This window comes from Anabrus simplex, chromosome 12 (genome assembly GCF_040414725.1).
Source record: "Anabrus simplex isolate iqAnaSimp1 chromosome 12, ASM4041472v1, whole genome shotgun sequence".
NCBI lineage: Eukaryota > Metazoa > Arthropoda > Insecta > Orthoptera > Tettigoniidae > Anabrus > Anabrus simplex.
Genome location: NC_090276.1, coordinates 37,566,511 through 37,587,594, shown reverse-complemented (window position 1 = coordinate 37,587,594; position 21,084 = coordinate 37,566,511). Strand labels below are relative to the sequence as shown.

At 42.8% G+C, this 21,084-nt stretch overlaps 2 protein-coding genes across 2 annotated transcripts in view; one reads left to right on the top strand and one right to left on the bottom strand.

Moving 5' to 3' along the window:
- Dph5 (diphthine methyl ester synthase) overlaps nt 1–21,084 on the top strand; it is a 306,310-nt gene that overhangs the window by 106,409 nt on the left and 178,817 nt on the right. Inside the window, exon 5 of the transcript XR_011018859.1 lies at nt 3,873–4,019. The gene's annotated coding sequence lies outside the window, so the exon portion shown is untranslated. The remainder of the gene's footprint in view (nt 1–3,872; nt 4,020–21,084) is intronic.
- On the bottom strand, nt 428–2,278 carry LOC137502815 (abnormal spindle-like microcephaly-associated protein homolog). The gene has a single exon (XM_068229831.1). The coding sequence runs from the start codon at nt 1,417–1,419 to the stop codon at nt 1,039–1,041; it is 381 nt and encodes a 126-aa protein (XP_068085932.1). The 5' UTR covers nt 1,420–2,278; the 3' UTR covers nt 428–1,038.

The following is a 21,084-nucleotide window of genomic DNA, read 5'->3' as shown; positions in this document are numbered from 1 at the left end:
TAATTGAAAAACCGCTGTTCGATAGACCCTTTTAACGGGAAAGTAATAATAATGCTACTTGCTTTACGTCCCAGTAACTACTTTTACGGTTTTCAGAGACGCCGATGTGCCGGAATATTGTCCCGTAGGAGTTCTTTTACGTGCCAGTAAATCTACCGACACCAGGCTGTCATATTTGAGCACCTTCAAATATCACCGGTCTGAGCCAGAATCGAACCTGCCAAGTTGGGGTCAGAAGGCCAGCGCCTCAACCGTCTGAACCACTCAGCCCGGTTTAACAGGAAAGAATTAAAACAACCGAAGTGAAGATGACCCAAATAATAGTCCTATCTCCTACATATCATCAGCAATAACTGACAAAGCCAAATAACTTAGACAAAGTATGACTTTCAATTGATACACCAACATTGTTAATGAATGGGTAGCTGTCCTGATTGTGATGGATCATAAACCAAATATGCATTTAAAATATCGGCTCTTTTTTATTGTAAGAATTTTAGTGCAATGATGTAGCATCATAGTATTGTTCTAAATGTTTCACTAAAAGTCTCCAATAATATTTTGATCACATTACCTGCTTATTTTTTTCGCTTTACCACGTTTACATTTAACACATCATTATTATTTTTCACTGCAAGAATTTAATTACGCAATAAAACATTTATTCTTTTCATATACTGGTAACTTTCATGTCAGTACGGTGTCTGAAAATAACATTTTATTCGTAGGTACGTTATCTACAGATAAGTTTTATACGGAGGTACAATATCTGCGAATAAGCTCATTCACAAATAAAAACAGAACATTGTATAACGTATTTAAATATCCGAAATACGGGAAGTAATTTGTGTTATTGTGCCAGAGTTTTCCATAATTTGAGAGAATTATTTAATAACAATTCATTTTACTATTGTCAAATCTGTAATCTGTTTTGATATTGTTAAGTCCTACTGAGGTTTTTCTCTGTAACTCTAATTTAGAATGTCACACAGCGTGTTAGTTATACGCATGTAAATACCACACACTTTGATCAAGACATCACTTTCCAGGCAGCCTTTTATTGTTTTTTTGTCGTTCACGAAATGCACGGTATTGTGCCTGTATTTTGATCGCCGCCGCATTCTCTGTTTGTTTGCGCTTACGCACTAGAAAACCCCGCACTCCCGCTTGTATTTTGATAACAGCCATCTCTTTCTGATTAACTTCTTGGTCGCTACCGCTGCCCCTTTCTGCCGTCACCGGTTGATCCACTGCCGTCGCTGTGGGAGGCGCTGATTGCATTGTTGGTGTTTGAGTCGATCGGCTGCTACTCCTCCGGCGTGGGCCATTCTTCTTGCTTGTACTCCGTAACTGCTTGCGAACTCGGTACCCTCGGAAGTTGGCTTGAATTGTGGTTGCTGCTTTCTCCGCTGCCTTCATCGTCTTTTTTGACAAGACTCCACCAAACGAACGAGACGAACAACAGTTGATCGAAGTACGATTACAAGAGAAGTCAATACTGACCGTAAAACTTCAATTGATTTATTGCTCGTCTCATATACCGTACAAGTTCTGAAGGAATTTCTCTAAATTTTCCTAACAATATTATTTAATTCCCATACTTATACCTACTGTACTTTCAGACCATTCACTAGTAGCACATTCCATGTGATATTTACACTATATTGTTCTAAATGTTTCACTAAGTCACCAGTTATATTTTGATAGCTTTATCTGCCGGTTTATTTCACTTCCACTTCAGTATTTTTAAAACTGCCTTTTACCTGCTTGATGTTTTTTTCTTTCGCTTTGTTCACTGGAATATCATGTATTTTGTTGCACTGACCATTGATTGCAGGGGGTATTAATACTCAACTGCTTATCTTGTAATTCAAAACAATTTTTTATATAAATTCGAAATGCGCTGGTAACTGTTTCTGTTTTACAACACTGAATTGAAGTCCATGTAACAGTTCTGATTTGCGTGATATTATCAGTCTTTACCTGACAGTTTCTTTTCTTTTCACAGAGTTTGAGTCTTTGGTTAGGCCGAAAAAATAAATGTGTTATGTACAATTTCACTTGCCTTGTTTTACTATTAATTTGTTTCGATTCTCACTGGAGAAACTTTGACGGACTAAGTGTTTTTTCTAGGTGTTCACTGTCATGTGTGTTGATTTTAGCTGTGCCTCTTTTGCCTTCAAGTACCGCTATGGCAAGATGCTCCGGCGGCTTTACACTGCACTTCAACGCACTGCTTCTGTTTCCCAGCCTCCTCCCCCCACCTCTCTCTCTCTTGCACTCCAGTAGCTACTTTTGGCGTTTGCCTCCAGCTGATTCAGCATAGCAACGTGATTGCGAAAAGAAAAAAAGAAAAAAAAACACCTCTTCTCATCATCAACATTGAGAGAGGATGTTTAAACCACGTGACCTGTTTATATCGGGGTGAGCCGAATGCAGTGGCACGTCATTTTCCCCACCTGATTGGAAGAGTACCAAGAAAATAATGTGCCAGCACGTCTGTTCGGATCACAAATTGCTGTCATCCGCCACCCACTGTCCCCTTACTTGTGTCAACTCAACGTAAGTTAGCCGCTACAGAATGATTAATAATAGGTCTTGGCAACCTTCAACGTCTATGTGCTTTTTTTTTTCTTTTTCTAATGACTTCTTCAAAGACAAAAGACCTCCACTTGTGATTTATTAATATCGTAGAAAAACAAAGAGAAACAATGTGTTCCAAACAGCTGAGAAGTCAAGAGGACACTCCTCCTAGGACAATGTTACCAACCTTGCGATGATTTACTGCAGCACAGTAATACTATCTACCGACACCAGGCTGTCATATTTGAGCACCTTCAAATATCACCGGTCTGAGCCAGGTACTCATCTGAATGGCTCAGACAGTAGAACGCAGGCTGACCTGAGCCCAAACCGGCGAGATCAATCATTCAATCAATCAGTCACCACTGATCTGCACTTAGGGCGATCGCCTAGGTGACGGATTCCCTGTCTGTTGTTTACCTAGCCTTCTCTTCAATAATTGCAAAAAAATTGAGAAATCTATTGAACATCTCCCTTGGTAAATTATTCCAATCCCTAATTCCTCTTCTATAAACGAATATTTGCCCCAGTTTGTCCTATTAAATTCCAATTTTATCCACATATACTGATCTTTCCTACTGGGCGAGTTGGCCGTGCGGTTAGGAGCGCGCAGCTGTGAGCTTGCATCCGGGAGATAGTGGGTTCAAACCCCACTGTCGGTAGCCCTGAAGATGGTTTTCCGTGGCAAATGCTGGGGCTGTACCTTAATTAAGGCCACGGCCGCTTCCTTCCCAGTCGTAGCCCTTTCCTATCCCATCGTCGCCATAAGACCTATCTGTGTTGGTGCGACGTAAAGCAAATAGAAAAAAAATGATCTTTCCTAATTTTAAAAACACCACTATTTACCATCTGTTTATCCTCCAGGGTTGGTTTTTCCCTCGGACTCAGCAAGGGATCCCACCTCTACCGCCTCAAGGGCAGTGTTCTGGAGCGTGAGACTTTGGGTGAAGTGGCAGTGGTCTTAAGTTAGGTACCATCCCGGCATTTGACTGGAGGAGAAATGGGGAAACCACAGAGAACCACTTCGAGAATGGCGGAGGTGGGAATCGAACCCACCTCTACTCAGTTGACCTCCTGAGTGGAACCCGTTCCAGTCCTCGTACCACTTTCCAAATTTCGTGGCAGAGCCGGGAATCGAACCCGGGCCTCCGGGGATTGCAGCTAATCACGCTAACCACTACACCACAGAGGCGGACCACATTATCAGTACCTGCCAAATATTTGTTTATAACTGTCATGATGCCGTAGCCCGGATTTCGTTTAAGGACATCACTATATTTTGTTTGCAGACGGAGCCCGAGGTTTCCTGGGATACCTTCCATTTCACGCTACACGTTCTCCATAATGTCCAGCCAATCACCAAGACGCAATCCACGTGTTTCTAGCTTCTTGCGGGGCTCTGACACGCCTTGACCATGGGGACGATAGCTGGAAAGGTTAGTAACAGAGCTGGATTTATGTATTTTGAACACAGGGGAATGAACTCACTTTAGTGTACGTTACGGCACGTATTCTCGCATAGACGTAACTCTGTGCAGCAGAACGTTGGTTGCGCTTTTTCGGTGGAATACACACGATGATCTCTGTGACAGTGACCATTTTCCCATCATCCTTACTTTGTTGACACAAAAATCTGTCGAGGCGCCCCCTCGATGGATTCTTAAACATGCTGATTGGCCAAAGTACACATCACTAGCTGTCTTTAACGAAGATATCAGGCGGACCGTCGCCGAGGAAATAACGTACATCACTCAAGTGGTCTCCTATGGACTACGCCGAGCTTGTTTGAATTGATACTCTTTCTGTTCCGAGCTTAGCGCGGTTTGAATCCTGAACAATGCATATGGGATTCTAGAAACGGAAAGTTACAGCATGTTCTTGTAGTTCTAGTTAAAACGGGAGGTCCCGTTGGTGTGGTTAGTATCATTCTTCTTCTTGGCTCGAGTGGGTCAACTTTGGACCACGATTGTTCAACTGTTGGGCTTTGATGTTTGCCCAGTATTCTCCCATTTTGTGCCGGCGTAACTCCTTTCTTTCGTCTGTCCAGGTTTCTTTCCTGAAATCCATGGACTTCTTTCAGGGTATTTCATGCAGACCACCTATCTTGAAGATCTGACATTTCCAGTTCTTCAATGTCCTTCTCAGTTTGTCAGCCAAGTGGTACCGATCTTCGTGTTCTTCCAGAAGATGAACAGGAGATTGGTCAGTCTTTTGCAAGGCAGTCTTACTATATACAGTAGGTATGGAAAGCTACTCTCCTTTTCTTAGCACAATCAGAGAGCATTTCTGTGTGTTCGTAGAGCTCGGAATTTTGCCGTCTGCGAAATTCTTCGTCTTCCTTTACCGATTCTAAGATCTCAAGAATTGTCCTCTCTCTGACTTCCAGTTTCTCCATCAGGTCTCTTCGGTTCAATGAAAGACACTCCATGGCATACAGAGCTTCTGGTCGTATGACTGACGTGTAGTGCTTCAGTTTCAGAATGCGTGATAGGCATTTTTTGTTATAAGTGTTCTTTGTGAGCCGATAGGCCAGTTCCAACTTATTGAGTCCCATCCGAAAGAGCATCATTGTCCATAAGTTGGGTTCAGACCGGGCGAGTTGGCCGTGCGCGTAGAGGCGCGCGGCTGTGAGCTTGCATCCGGGAGATAGTAGGTTCGAATCCCACTATCGGCAGCCCTGAAAATGGTTTTCCGTGGTTTCCCATTTTCACACCAGGCAAATGCTGGGGCTGTACCTTAATTAAGGCCACGGCCGCTTCCTTCCAACTCCTCGGCCTTTCCTATCCTATCGTCGCCATAAGACCTATCTGTGTAGGCGCGACGTAAAGCCCCTAGCAAAAAAAAAAAAGTTGGGTTCAGTCATTTCGCGAGATACACGTTTCTCAGTCCTCTTGATTTTTGCCCGTTCTAGTAGTATCGCTCTGCTAGCTTCTTTGATGTTTGTGAAGAACTCTGATTTCTCCAACGACACTTGAAGACCTATTTTGGCTGCATGTCTTCTGAGGTAGGAAAATCACCAGCCTATTGTTGCTGTTGCCATGTCGTCAGCAAAGACCAGGTAATCTACAACCAGCCCTTCCTTCTTATGACCCAGGCATATCCCACTCTGGACACCCAAGTTGGTCAGTTCTTTGCGCAGTTCTCTCACGACCTTTTCAAGGACACAGTTGAAGAGAAATGGGGAAAGTTCATCCCGTTCTCTCACCCCTGTTTTTATCTCGAAGCGTTCTGAGGCCTCGCCTGTAAATGTAATCTTGGAATTGGTTGGTATCATTATTATGTACTTTTATTTGTTTAGCGTACAGTTTTCAATTATCGGGAGTGCTACGTGGCATGATACATTTTGACTTGGGCAAATGACACACCTCAGATGATGAGTTCAATACTGTAAAATGTTTCATTTAGAAGTGACTGATAATAACTAGAGCCCGCGAATATTGTAAATATTTAATTCCAGCATCTTACATCCTAGGTATTGAAATGGATAGATCTGTGCCTGACATCTGGCACCAGAACCCCTTACAGTCACAGGTTCATGAGGGATTTTCTCTTGCGACTACTACCGACGTATTGACCTTCGTTCCTTATTTCCATTATTTCGGGGCAGAAGCCAAGTTAGGCTTAGGTTAGATGGTCTCAAGGCTCTTTATATATCATCCCAAGTGTCGCCTAACCACAAGCAAAAATAAGAGTATACCTGACCGAAAATCAATAACCGTCATTATTTAGAAATTATCTGTCCAACTTGTTTTTGTAATTTATTTTTCTTAATCTGCTTACCCTCCACGGTCGGAGAGGAGTGTCCTAGAGCTTCAGACTCTGGGTCGGTGGATACAACTGGGGAGGATGACCAATACCTCGCCCAGGCGGCCTCACCCGCTATGCTGAACAGGGGCCTTGCGGGGGGATGGAAAGATTGGAAAGGATAGAAAAGGAAGAGGGAAGGAAGCGGCCGTGGCCTTAAGGTACCATCCCGGCATTTGCCTGGAGGAGAAGGGGGAAACCACGGAAAACCACTTCAAGGATGGCTGAGGTGGGAATCGAACCCACCTCTACTCATTTGACCTCCCAAGGCGAGTGGACCCCGTTCCAGCCCTCGTACCACTTTTCAAATTTCGTGGCAGAGCCGGGAATCGTACCCGGGCCTCCGGGGATGGCAGCTAATCACACTAACCACTAAACCACGGAGGCGGACTTGATTTTGTAATTCTTCTCCAAAACCACATTTCAGCAGCCTCAGGTTTTGGCTCTTCCTGTGTCCAGCTTTCGCACCCATACATTCCAAACAAGAGTCTTGAGAAATGAGTTTCTGGTCTCCAAACTGAGATAGTTGTTTCTTTTATTGCTTTGCTACCACCATTCTTTTCTTGATTTCTGAAAGGGATCTGGTTATCTGTTATCAGAGGTAACTACACTACCCAAATAGGAGCATTCTGTGACTTGTCCCATTGTCCTGCTCCATGGCTAAATGGTTAGCGTGCTGGCCTTTGGTCACAGGGGTCCCGGGTTCGATTCCCGGCAGAGTCGGGAATTTTAACCATGTATGTATGTATGTATGTATGTATGTATGTATGTATGGTTTTCAGCCCGAAGGCTGGTTGGATCCTCAACAGGTCCACCGTTAGCTCTCATAGATGGCCTAGGTGTCATTGAAGAGGCGTACTAGGGAAATGGGGAGTGAAGTAGTTTCCCGTTGCTTTCCTCACTGAGCCAGAAGTTGCTCTTGCATATTAGTCTGCCAAGCCCACTGAAATGCGTGCACCAACCGATCCTATGAGAGACATTTTCATACCATCCATAGCAGGGACTGGCTGCATAAGGAATGGCATTACTAGTAACACTCATACCTCAGCCACTTTCATATTGTCAAAGCCAAGTATAAGACTGAGACAGGTCAATGAAAGTAACAAATTTATTCTAGGCCATACCAGAAGACACAGTGCACTGTAAACACTACATCTTGCCAGCATAATTGGTTAATTCCCTTGGCACGGGGACTGGGTGTACCTGTCGTCTTCATTATCATTTCATCTTCATCACGACGCGCAGGTCGTCTACGGGAGTCAAATCAAAGGACCTCCACCTGGTGAGCCGAAGTCCTCGGACACATTCCGGCACTAAAAGCCATACGCCATTTCCATTTCAGTGTATTACTCTAATTTTAAGTGTTTTCTGCCCGTAGGCTTCTTTTTGTCTACTACAATGAATTTTGTTTTCTTTCCATTTATTTTTAGTTTAAATTTTTCTAAGGATTTGTTGAATGTTCTTAGCAACTTACTCATATCCTTTTCAGAATAAGGTAAGAGAGCAATATCATCTACAAAGCAGATATTGTGCACCTGAATACCATTAAAATTCACCCCTTTAGTATGCTCTTTCATTTCTCTAATTGCATTTTCTATAAACAGGTTAAAGAGATACGGTGACAGTGGGCAGCCTTGTCGCACTCCTCTTCTATTTGTTGCTTCTCTTGTAGTACCATTAATATTAACTTCCATGGTTTGAGCTTTATACAGATTCAAAATAAGGCGCCTGTCCTTCCAGTCAAATCGCATATTCCTCATTACTTTCCAACATTTTCAAAGGCTTTTTCCAAGTCAATAAATGGTACGTAAGTTTTCATGTTGACTTCTATCCTTCTTTCCAGAATTTGACGTAATGCTAATACAGCCTCCCTGGTTCTGTGTTCTAAAGTTATATTGATCGTTTTCCAATTGTTGTTCTATTTTCCTTCTAATTCTGTCTTTAATGATGACAAGTAAAATCTTACAAACGTGAGAAAGGATCGCTAATGTTATATAATTCGAACAATCCCATGCATTTCCTTTTTTGGGGAGTGTAATTTTGTGCTACTTTTAATAAAATCAGTTGGTAAGGTTCCTTGTTCGTAGCATTCAGTAATAACTTCAAACTTTTCAAGGTATCATCACAGTTTTTCAAGAGTTCTTCTGGAATGGCATTCCCACCAGTGGTTTTGCTCTGTTTCAGTCTCGAGAGTGTTGCATCGAACTCTGCTGTAGGGATGGGCGGTCCTCTGTTGACTTCTTGAATTGATTCCACATCCTCCTAATATTCTTCAATATTGACAATATCTTCTCCATCCTCCATTCTTACTGCAGCCTCTAAATACTATCATAACCATGTGAACTGTAACCGCTCTTAACGATCCCTTTAATGTTATTACCGGCATCCCAATGAAGATTTTTCGTTATATTAACACCTAGGTACTTTTTTACTAGTGGTTTTACGTCGCACCGACACAGATAGGTCTTGTGGCGACGATGGGATAGGAAAGGCCTAGGAGTTGGAAGGAAGCGGCCGTGGCCTTAATTAAGGTACAGCCCCAGCATTTGCCTGGTGTGAAAATGGGAAACCACGGAAAACCATATTCAGGACTGCCGACAGTGGGATTCGAACCCACTATCTCCTGGATGCAAGTTCACAGCCGCGCGCCTCTCTGGCCCGGTACCTAGGTACTTACAGTGTTTCCTATGAAGTACTATCACCCCATCAACGCAATAATTAAAACTGAGAGGACTTCTCCTATTGGTGAAACTTACAGCGTGACTTTTCATCCCATTTTCCATCATACCATTGTCCGCGGCTGTCCATCTGACAACCCCACTGTCGGCAGCCCTGAAGATGGTTTTCCGTGGTTTCTCATTTTCACACCAGGCAAATGCTGGGGCTGTACCTTAATTAAGGCCACGGCCGCTTCCTTCCCACTCCTAGCCCTTTCCTGTCCCATCGTCGCCATAAGACCTATCTGTGTCGGTGCGACGTAAAGCCAATAGTAAAAAAAAAAAAAAAAAAAAAAAAATAGCCATCTGACAACATTGAATTAAAATTAAAATTAAAAGCGATTCTCAACACAGGAAACTCGCGAAAGACAAGGCAATAAAATAAAATTGTGTGAGAAAGAGCGCTAAATAATTGTGCTATAGTATTTTAAAAGAAGAAACACGGCCACAATACTGGAGTGTGTGGCTTATCTGAGTCAGGAGTTTCTTGGAGTTAGTTGGAGGTACATTCATATCGAAATAAGAGGCGGAAATATTTTTCTCTGCCTAGGGGCGCTAAGTATAGCTAAATTCGCCCCTGTCTGCAGTGGCCCTCACGAGCCAGGTTAGCGATCTTTCAAGTGGTTGCCGTAAATTCTCGTGGAATTCCGAAATGATTTCGTAGCATGGTCTGCCAGTTGAAGTATCCGATCACCACAAATAGTTCATCTCGTGGTTGGTATGTAATGTATATAGAGCTGCCTCTTCAGCTGGCGCGCTATTTCTGGCAAGTGGCAACTATCACACTCCCACGGCGTGACCAGCAGTCCGTGCTTCTAACAGCGCTCGCTAGATAGCAGCTCTAGGCTAAGAGTGAAGCGTTTTAATGACAGACCGTTTGTTTATGAGCGAGACAGAGCAAAGAGAAATTCAATACAACAGTGGTCGCAGACACGTAAACTGAAATACCGACTCCATTTGTTTGTTTTGACAGATGAACTACCTTCCTGCGATGTGGGTGAAATGCATTCACGTTATTTACCTTGTCTTAAAGCCTCTGAATTCTTCTCCTAAAGAGAATTGTCTCCAGTTTGGAATACAACATTGGCATAACTCTGAACAACCAATGAGAGGCTAGCATGAACATCACATGTAACAACTCTCGAAGTGGCGCTAGAAACACCGGTACTTCAAGTGCTGATTATAATTAAAATAACACGAGTACACTAGAAAAACACGGTGTAACTACGAGGGGAAATTCATGGACATGGAACATTAAAAAGGAGGAAACGAATTGCTACAGAGGAATATAGCCTACAGGGAGAAGAGGCAAGAAAATCAGCAGTCAGGCTACAGTTCTCTTCACACGGTTATGAGAGTATTTAGTGTTTGTGTTTTTTAACAACTAGACCGAGCAAGTGGGCACTCGACTTGGGTCACGTAGATATCACGTTGCGTTCGCCGGGTAGTGGGTTCGAACCTCCCTGCCGGCAGTCCTGCAGATGGTTTTCCGTGGTTTCCTCTTTTCACACCAGGAAAATGCTGGGGCTGTACCTTAATCAAAGCCACGGCTGCTTCCTTGCCACTCCTAGGCCTTTCTCCATCCCATCGTCACCATACGACCTATCTGTGTCGGTGTGACGTAAAACAAATTATAAAAATGTATCTCTTTTTCTCGTCAAATTTAGCCAAATCGATCTCCTCTCACCAATTCGATTCAGGATCTCTTCATTCGTGATTCGATCTATCCATCTCACCTCCAGCATTCTTCAAAAGCTTCTATTCTCTTTCTTTCTGAGCTAGTTATCGTCCAAGTTTCACTTCCATACAATGCCACGCTCCAAACGAAAGTCTTCAAAAACATCTTACTACTTCCTATATCAATGTTTGAAGTGATCAAATTTCATTTTTTAAGAAAGGCCTTCCTTGCTTGTGCTAGTCTGCATTTGATGTCCTCCTTATTTCTGCATTGTTGAATATTGTTACTTGCAGGGCCGGATTAACGGGGGAGGGGCTAAAGGGGCCCCGGCCCTTGGCCGAACCTAAAATTGTACAAAAAGGCCTGCTGCTCCACCTTCGTGCATGTATATGAATATTTACGCTCGCAAAATATCGAACTTGCACTCTTCCTTCCTTCCTTCCTTCTTATGAGCTGTCCGCGTTAGTATTTCATCACTGCTAGAATCAATTACCGTCTGGAGACACAAATCCTCGCTACTTACGCACTGTATTTATTGTAAAGGTTAATGCTGATGAAAATTTAAATCTGGCAGCTTGCGAGTATGGGCAGAAGGGTAAGGGGTAAGAGGTCTAGGAAGTGAGCGGGATGGGACAGGGAAAGCACGGTGGAATGCGCATGCTATACTATACCTTTGCATCAGGAAGAGAACTTCCAGATCACCTCTGATTATTGAACCATTCGTAAGTTACAACTGTAATGTTCTTGTAAAATGGATAGAAAATATCCTAGAAGTGCCAAACACGTAAGTTCAGTTTTGTATGTCGATTTGATAGTGATGATGAGACAAATGTAAAAGATGTTTTGGCATTATGAAATATTAACATGAAAAATAGAGAAAAATTGTAGTCTATTTCAACACTTCCCTATTCATCAATTTAAGTGGAAGTAGTTCTATAACGACTTCAGTATGCTAGTCTTATGTGTTGTTACGAAGAAGGGGCCCCACATTTTTAAATAGCCCAGGGACCCCAAACACCTTAATCCGGCACTGGTTACTTGGGTAGTACAATAACTATCTACTTCCTTTAAGACTTCATTTCCTAATCTAATATTACCTGCTTCACCTAACTTCGTTCGACTGCACTCCATCACTTTTGTTTCGGACTTATTTATTTTCATCTTGTACTTCTTATCCAAGACTCTGTCCATACTATTCAGCAATTTCTCCAGATCTTCTGCAGTTTGAAATAAAATATCATCGGCAAATCTCAGGGTTTTGATGTACTCTCCTTGGATTGTGATTCCAAATTCCTCCGTGACTTCCTTTACTGCCCGGTCTATATAAACATTGAAAAGAAGTGGGGGCAAACGAATGTCTTGCCTCAATCCTTTCTGGATTGCTGCTTCTTTTTCAAAGCCCTCGATTCTTATCACCGCAGACTAATTTTTATACAGATTGTAGTTAATTGTTCGTTCTCGGTATCTGATCGCGAACACCTTCGGTAATGTTATGATAGTATACATTTTTCTCGCGATGGGTAGCAAAGTGAAGGATGTATAAAGTCTCTTCGACTTAATTGACTTAATTATGCATAAATCTAGTGAACTGGATACAGATAATCAATCAAAATTTATGACTGAGCTTGTAAAAATCTGTTAGAGAGGAAAATGATTACTTTTTCAAGTGTAAATATGTTTCAGCCGAACGGTGGTCTAACCAAGAAGTGTTGTAGGATCCTCATGAAGAGAAAATCTCTGACAATAGGCTATGTAATATTATAACTAAGTTGCCCAGGCATTATAGAATACACCATTATGAAAGTAAAGTAGGTTTCTTACATTCATGTATGTATGTTCAGTCCGTCAGCGATTCCGCTGGTGGGATCCTCAACAGCTCTGCCATCAGCTGTCATAGATGGCCTAGGCATCACTGAAGAGGCGTATTAGAGAAATGAGGAGTGAGGTAGTTTCCCGTTGCTTTCCTCACCGAGCCAGAGTTGCTATTACATATCAGTCTGCCAAGTCCACTGAAATGCATACACCAACCGACCCTATGAGCAACAGTTTCACACCATTCATAGCAGGGACTGGCTGTATAAGGATTGGCATTACTATCATCGCTCATACCTCAGTCACTTTCATATTGTCGAAGCCAAGGATAAGACAGAGACACATCTATGAAAGTAACAAAATTGCTCTAGCCTATACCAGGAGACGTAGTGCACTGTAAACACTAGGTCCTGCCAGCAAAGGCATTCTTACATTCATAGAAACACCATAAGTGTGAAACGTTAACTTGCAATTTCTCCGTTTCTTAAAACAGTGGTGGCTTAGATAACTGTTGCTCTGACTCTGTCAATTCAGCTAGGAACCTTTCTTCTTTTAGTGGAGGGCTTGGGGAAAGCATTGGTATTTTATGAATTTTATTATACTTGGATATTAAAGCTCATTTCTAATGTGTCTTAAATCCTTCTTAAATTGCAAACTGCAGAAATTACGTTTTTATTAATTTTCAGACGAATAATTTTAAATATAAGTTATAATGATTTATAACTCTATTGTTGCTAAATCCATATCAACACTGAACCAAGAGAAAATGAGTGAACAGAATGTAATGGAAATCTGTATGCAAAGTTTGGGAGTAAGGCACTACAGTCTGGTCTAGACTGTAAATCATTTAATTCACGCTGGATGAAATGGTACAAGGTGTCTAAATTTTTTAAATACCTATGTTATTGTTCCTGTCGAAAAGTATTGCATAACAAAAGTTATAGAGAATACAGTTTCCGATTATTTATGCCTTATACAGTTTTATTTACAATTTGTTTTACATCGCACCGACACAGACAAGTCTTATGGTGACGATGGGATAGGAAAGGCCTAGGAGTGGGAAGGAAGTGGCGGTGGCCTTAAGGTACATCCCCAGCATCTGCCTGGTGTGAAAATAGGACACCACGGAAAACCATCTTCAGGGCTGCCGACAGTGGGGCTCGAACCCACTACCTCGCGGATGCAAGCTCACAGCTGCGCGCCCCTAACCACAAGGCCAACTCGCCCGATTTATACAGTTTTACCACTACCGACAGCGAACTCCATTGTCGCCCTCAATCCAGCCCCCGAACCCCAACACATCGAGTCCAACTCCGAACTCAGCACTGACTCCATTGAGTCCCACGCTGAGTCTGAATTCAACACAGACTGTTCGTGGCTAACCTCCTTTTTATAGCCCTGTTAATGTGTACCGGAATATTCGTGATATGGCTAGAGACGGAACATTCTTGATACACCTTGCAGAGTCTCACGGGAAAACCAGTCGAAAAGGTCAGTACACGGAAAGGCCAGTCATGCCCTCCAGATCGGCTGGGAGCTCACTGGTCCCTTCCAGGAAATACCGAAATGGGCAATCACGAAACAGTATTTATCATATCCAATTCAACCCGCTCAATCTCCTTGCCAGAGAGAGGGTGTACCCTGTAGATGGCCCGATGTACCCCTACAGCAGGGCCTCTCGAACGCCCCAAATCTCACGCTTGCAAACCGTGGTGCAGAGATTCTGTGCACTGTGCATCAGTCCGACTCGGCTCGGTTCGGACCAGCTTTTTGTCTGGGGGCTACTCGGATACGCTCGGCTCAACTCGGCTCGGATGTTGGGGCGCTGCAGAGTAAGTGAAGAACGGGGAGACAGGCGTAGGGAAAGAGAGAGACAGCGCTATTGCTCAAGGTGGAGGATTGGGTGTCTGCACTCCGGTCAAACTAGCAAAGTTGTATTTTCCACCTTGCGCCGCGCAATGCAATGCACTCTGAGAAACTCTGCCCTGCAGGGTAAGGAATGAACATTTATCTAGATAGATGGAGTGAAGACATTCAACTTCACCTTCCAGATCAGAAAAAAAAAAGTTTTGTTATTAAACTGAACACTTGTATAGTTGAGAGAGGGTAATTTATGATGGTAGTGAGCTTTAAAACAGAAGTTGTCCTTCCCCAACAGAAAATCCTCACAGCTCTGTTTCCAGTGCATCTCTTACCACAATAGACGTCAGTCTCTTCTGTTTGAAAATCTTAAAATATTTGCTTCATTAATGAATATTTGTGAAGTACGTGCAATAATGCAATAATGTGAAAGCCACAAAATATGACAACCATACTCTTGACAGCGCTCACTTGCCTTACGAAATGCGTCCCTTTTGTTCAGAGGAAGGACCAAGGACCAAGGGGGAAGATTTCATTCCCCTTCCCGAAGGGAAGGAGCGGGCCACCTAGAAGGTTACGCCTTTTCTCTGGCCAGGAGATTTGGCGGGGGTTCGGGGATTTGAAGTTAAAAGGAAGTAGCTTTAGATTTGGTGAAGTGGGGGTGTTTGGCCTCCTGGCTAAGGGTGCAGTACCTGCTCTTGTGCTTTTTATTGAGTTTTTCTTGAGATACATTGAGTTACAATTATATACATATTAGGTTTATAATGCGGTTTACAGTACATATGGGATTTAGTTTTACAAGTACATATAGGGTTTACAATACGGTTTTACATACAGTGATGGTATAGTTGCGAGTTGGACGGGGTGCTGAGGTAAAGTTGGGATGTTAGGAAGTGGAGGGTTGTTGTGATGTTTGTGATGGATGTGGCTAGTAGACGGAGAAGGTCTAGCATTGGGAGGGGTGGTATGAGGGAATTGGTTTGAGGAATAGGTGGGTGGATGACTGGCGGAGGTGTTGGGGGTGGGCGGGGGCGACGGTGGGAGTAGATTCGGTATGCTCTGAGGGCTGGGATGCCTGCTGTTTTGAGTTCTTCCAGGATGTCACTTGTGGTTATGGTTGGGTCAATACCCCGTATGACACAACTCGACGCTGGTAGCTGCTGAGGTGCTGGTGTTGTGGCGGTTGCTTCTTCTTGAGTGGCTGGCTGAGCTGTGTTGGTTGCGTCTACTCGGTTGACAGGGGGTTGCTGGGTACTGGGTTGTGGGGAGCTAAGGGGGGTGATGGGTATTGACATTATGGGAGAAGGGTGCGTAGTAGTGGTGGTGATAATAGAGGTATAGGTAGGAGTGATGGCCGAGGTAGTGATGGTAGTAGTGGTAGTAGTTATTGATATGGACGATATGGCGGAGGGGGGTGGTGGGGGTTCCTGGATTGTGGGTTGATTTTCAGTAACAGTGGGGAGAGTGTTGGGGTTATCATCCATTTGCTGCAGAATATATTCTGGGGTTGGCACCACTGTATATAGCCTGTTGTTGATTTTCGCTCCGTCGACTTCCAGGACTGCTACATCGATGTCGTTTCGTAGGTAGGCCAAGACTTGCGTTGAAGGTTGAAAAGTTGTACGGTCCATGAGTCTGCGGACATCGTGGACTCGGAGGCCGGCTTTTTGTAGCTGGGTCCGAATGAAATGTTCTGAGAGATCGGTGTCTACACCTGTGATAAGGCAGGAATAATACATGTTGTTATGGGGAGGCGACAGCCAACTAGGCGTCTGCCTATTTATGCTTGCTTGGGCCGACTGAGTTGCGATTTAGAGTTGAGGGCACCCCAGCCGAAAAAATACAGGTGTAATAGTTGATCCCGAGTATGGCGAGGAGATGTCAGAGGAAGGAAACCCTCATTATCACCAAGGCGGGCCACGTTTTGAGATCAGAAGCTGCCGCCTGGAGATACGTTCGCCATCACAACTTTACCTTTGCTGTAACATTGGTTTCAGAGAAATCGTAGGTCTGGCGATGATAGTGTTTCATAATCAAATTCCATGGAACATTCTTCTAATTTTCTCCTTTCTGAGTCACTTTCTTTACAAATTTGAATATTTCCTGAAATCTGCGGCAGGTGGCAACCGTAAACGTTGGTGTAAGTGAAGGGAATATTGTGTTGTTGTTGTTGTTGTTGTTCGAGTCATCAGTCCATAGACTGGTTTGATGCAGCTTCCATGCCACCCTATCCTGTGCTAACCTTTTCATTTCTACGTAACTACTGCATCCTACATCTGCTCTAATCTGCTTGTCATATTCAAACCTTGGTCTACCCCTACTGTTCTTACCACCTACACTTCCTTCAAAAACCAACTGCACAAGTCCTGGGTGTCTTAAGATGTGTCCTATCATTCTATCTCTTCTTCTTGTCAAATTTAGCCAAATCGATCTCCTTTCACCAATTCGATTCAGTATCTCTTCATTCGTGATTCGATCTATCCATCTCACCTTCAGCATTCTTCTGTAACACCACATTTCAAAAGCTTCTATAATCTTTCTTTCTGAGCTAGTTATCGTCCATGTTTCACTTCCATACAATGCCACGCTCCACACGAAAGTCTTCAGAAACGGGAATATTGTATTGTTACAAACATTTGTCATTCAGTTCTTGACGTTTCGGGAACCCTAGTTAGCGAAAAAGTGAGTTGGAGAGTTGGTTCCTATCCTCAGTTTAGTTGTTCTAATCCCCTTTATCACGGCCTGCTTTTATTGAACATAATTTTTAGTGCCCCTTGTAGAATTCCTATGCATTTATTGTTCAGCTGCCTTTGATGTCTTAGGTTTTACATTCTTCCGTTTTCCTAACGTACTACTAGCAGTGTATACTATGAGTATGTAGTGAAGTACACAACACACTGAATCTGCTTTAACTACACTTTATTTTACACCACAATTATCACTACACAAATGTACAAAAACAGCTCACTCCATCTTTACTTTTTTCAGCCGCTTTTCTCTCGGCAAAGACGAGTTATCTACGGTTTTTAGTTCACTCAAAGTCCACTAGGGGCGGCCTACACCGCTCCCCCTCCAGTAACCAAGTTACGATACAAAGACAATATAAACATAAACAAAATATACCATAATCACAAGAATATTAAATATATACAACATCATCTAAATAGCGAGTGGGGAACCTGACAGTCCTTCCACTACGTGATTTTGTTACCACTTTCTCCTTGCTGGTTTTGTTCGGGGAATCCGCGGTTGATCCATCAGGGGGGCAGAGTCCTTGCAAGACACCTGGTCGTTCTTCATGACGAGCTGTAGAAGTTTCATCATCTGCTGCTATGAAGTAGGCTGGTTTCAGACGATCAATGGAGACATTCACAGATTTATTTTTTATGATAACCGTGAAATATTTATCAGTTTTGGCAGTTACCAGGAAAGGACCTTCATATGGGGGTTGCAAAGGTTTTTTCACTCTATCGATTCTCAGAAATACATGAGTACATTTACTCAAGTCTTTATGGATGAACACAGTTCGGGAAGTTTTGTGCCTAACTTCCACAGGCCTGAGTTGCTGCATGTGCTGCTGAAGTTTGGAGACAAAAGTTTCTGGTTCGGTATGAGATGGAGGGTTATCAAAGAATTCACCTGGAAGCCTAAATATGCGTGCCATACACCATTTGTGCAACTGAACTGTTCGAGTCCTCCTGGAGTGATGCGCGTAGACCTAGCAACACAGTCGGAAGAGTGTCTGTCCACTTTATAGAGTTGTGGGCTTTGATAGCAGTTTTTATTGTTCGATGCAGACGTTCAACTTTACCATTGCTCTGCGGATGATAGGGTGTCGTACGTTTAAGCTTCACACCACACAATTCGGAAAGATTCTTAAAAAGCTGACTTTCAAACTGTCGGCCTTGGTCAGTAACTAGATTTGCTGGGACTCCAAACCGCGTCACCCAATGATCATAAAATGATTTTGCTACCGTCTCTGCTGTTATATTTTGCAATGGTATTGCTTCCATCCAGTTGGTGAAGCGATCTATACATGTGAGGCAGTAGATATAGCCATCAGAAGGTGAAAGGGGGCCAACAATGTCTATGTGAACAGTGCTGAACCTCTCATCAGGTTCTTGAAAATGGCTGACTGGCGATTTGGTATGTCTTGTTATTTTGCTTTTTTGACATCCCATGCAAGCTTGCGTCCATTTTCTGACATTCTTGATACCAGGCCAGATAAACTTGGAAGTCATCAGCCTAACAGTAGTCTTTTTCCCTGGATGCGCCATGTTGTGGATCTGAAGAAAGAATTGTTTGCGAAATTCTTTTGGAATGTATGGCCTTATGTTGTTTGTGGAGGTATCACACCACAGTAACTTTCCAGAAGGCAGTGGGTAGCTCTTGAACACGAGTGACTGACTTTCCTCTTGAAGTTGTTTAAGTTCACTGTCTTGACGTTGGCTTTCAGCGACTGTGTCGTAATCGATGACAGTCATAGATTCAATCCGTGACAGGTTATCCGCAACGATATTGTCCTTGCCACTAATGTGTTGGATATTTGTTGTAAACTGGGAGATATACTGAAGATGTCGCAGCTGCCGTGGAGATGCCTTTTCATTTTTCTGATTAAATGCAAAAGTGAGTGGTTTGTGGTCCGTATATATTATGAAGTCTCTTCCTTCAAGAAAATGTTTGAACTGCTTGACAGAGAGGTAGATTCCTAACAGTTCACGGTCATAGGTGCTATACGCTCTCTGTGTATCGCTTAACTTCTTCGAAAAGAATCCAATAGGTTTCCATCCTTTCTCTTCATACTGTTGCAGGACACTTCCTACTGCAAAGTCACTTGCATCTACTGCCAGGGCCAGCTGGTATGTTGGGTCTGGAAATGTAAGCAGTGCTGCATTTGCCAAGTCCTGCTTACATTTTTCAAATTTTGTGATAGCTTCTGGTGTCCAGTTAATTTGTCGCTTATCTTTCTTTTTAGCACCTTTGAGATAAGCATGCAAAGGAGACTGCGTTTCTGCTGCATCCTTGAGGTAACGTCTGTAGAAATTAACGGTACCTAAGAATACACGAAGGTCATGAACTGTCTGTGGTAGTTTGTAGTCAACAATCGCTTTCACTTTATCTGGTAAGGGTCTGGAGCCTTCTGTGGTGATTAAGTGTCCCAAGAATTCCACTTGCTCTACACCAAGTACAGACTTTGAGACATTGATTCGGAGGCCAAATTCATGTAGCTTCTCAAACACAATCTTAAGATGCTCACGATGTTCCTCTACTAATTCTGAAGCAATTAGGCAGTCATCAAGATATGGAAAAATAAAGTCTAGACCTCTAAATACCTCATTAATGAAACGTTGAAAGGTGCTTGGTGCATTACGGAGTCCAAACGGCATCACATTAAATTCATATAAGCCAAATGGAGTGATAATAGCGGTTTTAGGTTTGTCTTCCTCTGCTACAGGGATTTGGAAATATGCCTTGAAGAGGTCGAGCTTGCTAAATATTTTCTTACCCCTCAAAATATGTTGAAAATCTTCAATCCGAAGAATTGGATATCGGTCCGGGATAGTTTGTGCGTTCAGTCGTCTGTAATCACCGCATGGTCGAAAAGTTCCATCCTTTTTGAGGACCAATTGGAGAGGACTAGCCCATTGCGACTTTGATGGTCGAATAATTCCACTGTTTTGCATAAACTGGAATTCCTGTTTAGCAATGTGTAGCTTCCGAGGATCCAGCTGTCTGGGCTTGCAATATACTGATTGGCCTTCAGTTGGGATGAAGTGTTGAATGTCGTGTTTGATTTGAGTAGGTAGTAAATTAGGTTTCGTTAAATCTGGGTAACTGGATAAGAGATCGGCAAACTTTTGTGCATTTGACATTGTGCTAACAACATTATCAGCTGTGATGGCTGTTACTTCACCCATGACAGAGAGTTTAGTCTCGCCATCAATTAACTGCTTTTTATTTAGGTCAATTAGTAAGTTGAACTTCTTCAGAAAATCAGCACCTAATATGCCCTTGCCAATTTTAGCTACTATGAAAGGCCATTGGAATTGTCGACGGAGTCCCAAATCAATATTCAGTGTTCTAAGTCCATAAGTTGGGATTTCTGTGCCATTAGCTGCAAACAGTTTAAAATCTGGGTCACAGTTTCTGTTACTGGAAGTGACAGGGATTATTGAAACATCGGCTCCACTATCCACTATAGGTGGGCCGCCACAAGGTTGCACTTGACAGTTGTAAGTCATGTTGGCACCACTACAAAAATGAAATGAAGAACGTCACCCGTCAGTCAGAATCACCAGTCCACTATTTTTTATGTCAGATACAGTTACGCATTTTATTCATGTTAATTCGTATTTAATTCCGTATAGTGTTCATAATCTTTTATTTGCCTACACAAATATGAGCATTTAAAATATATTACAAGGTTTAAGCGAGCTACAAAATAAATACGAACTATTTTCAGTTGATTGTTGTTGGCAATATGGGTAGTATAGTGGTGCCATCTATAAGTAGCTTGACTACTGTATTGAAGTGTTGCCGTTTTGTCTGTCGCCGCTAGCACGTGGTCAGGTGTGATTCGCGCGTTTATGAAAGTTTTGTTTTCATTTTGAGATAATTGTGAAATTTTAT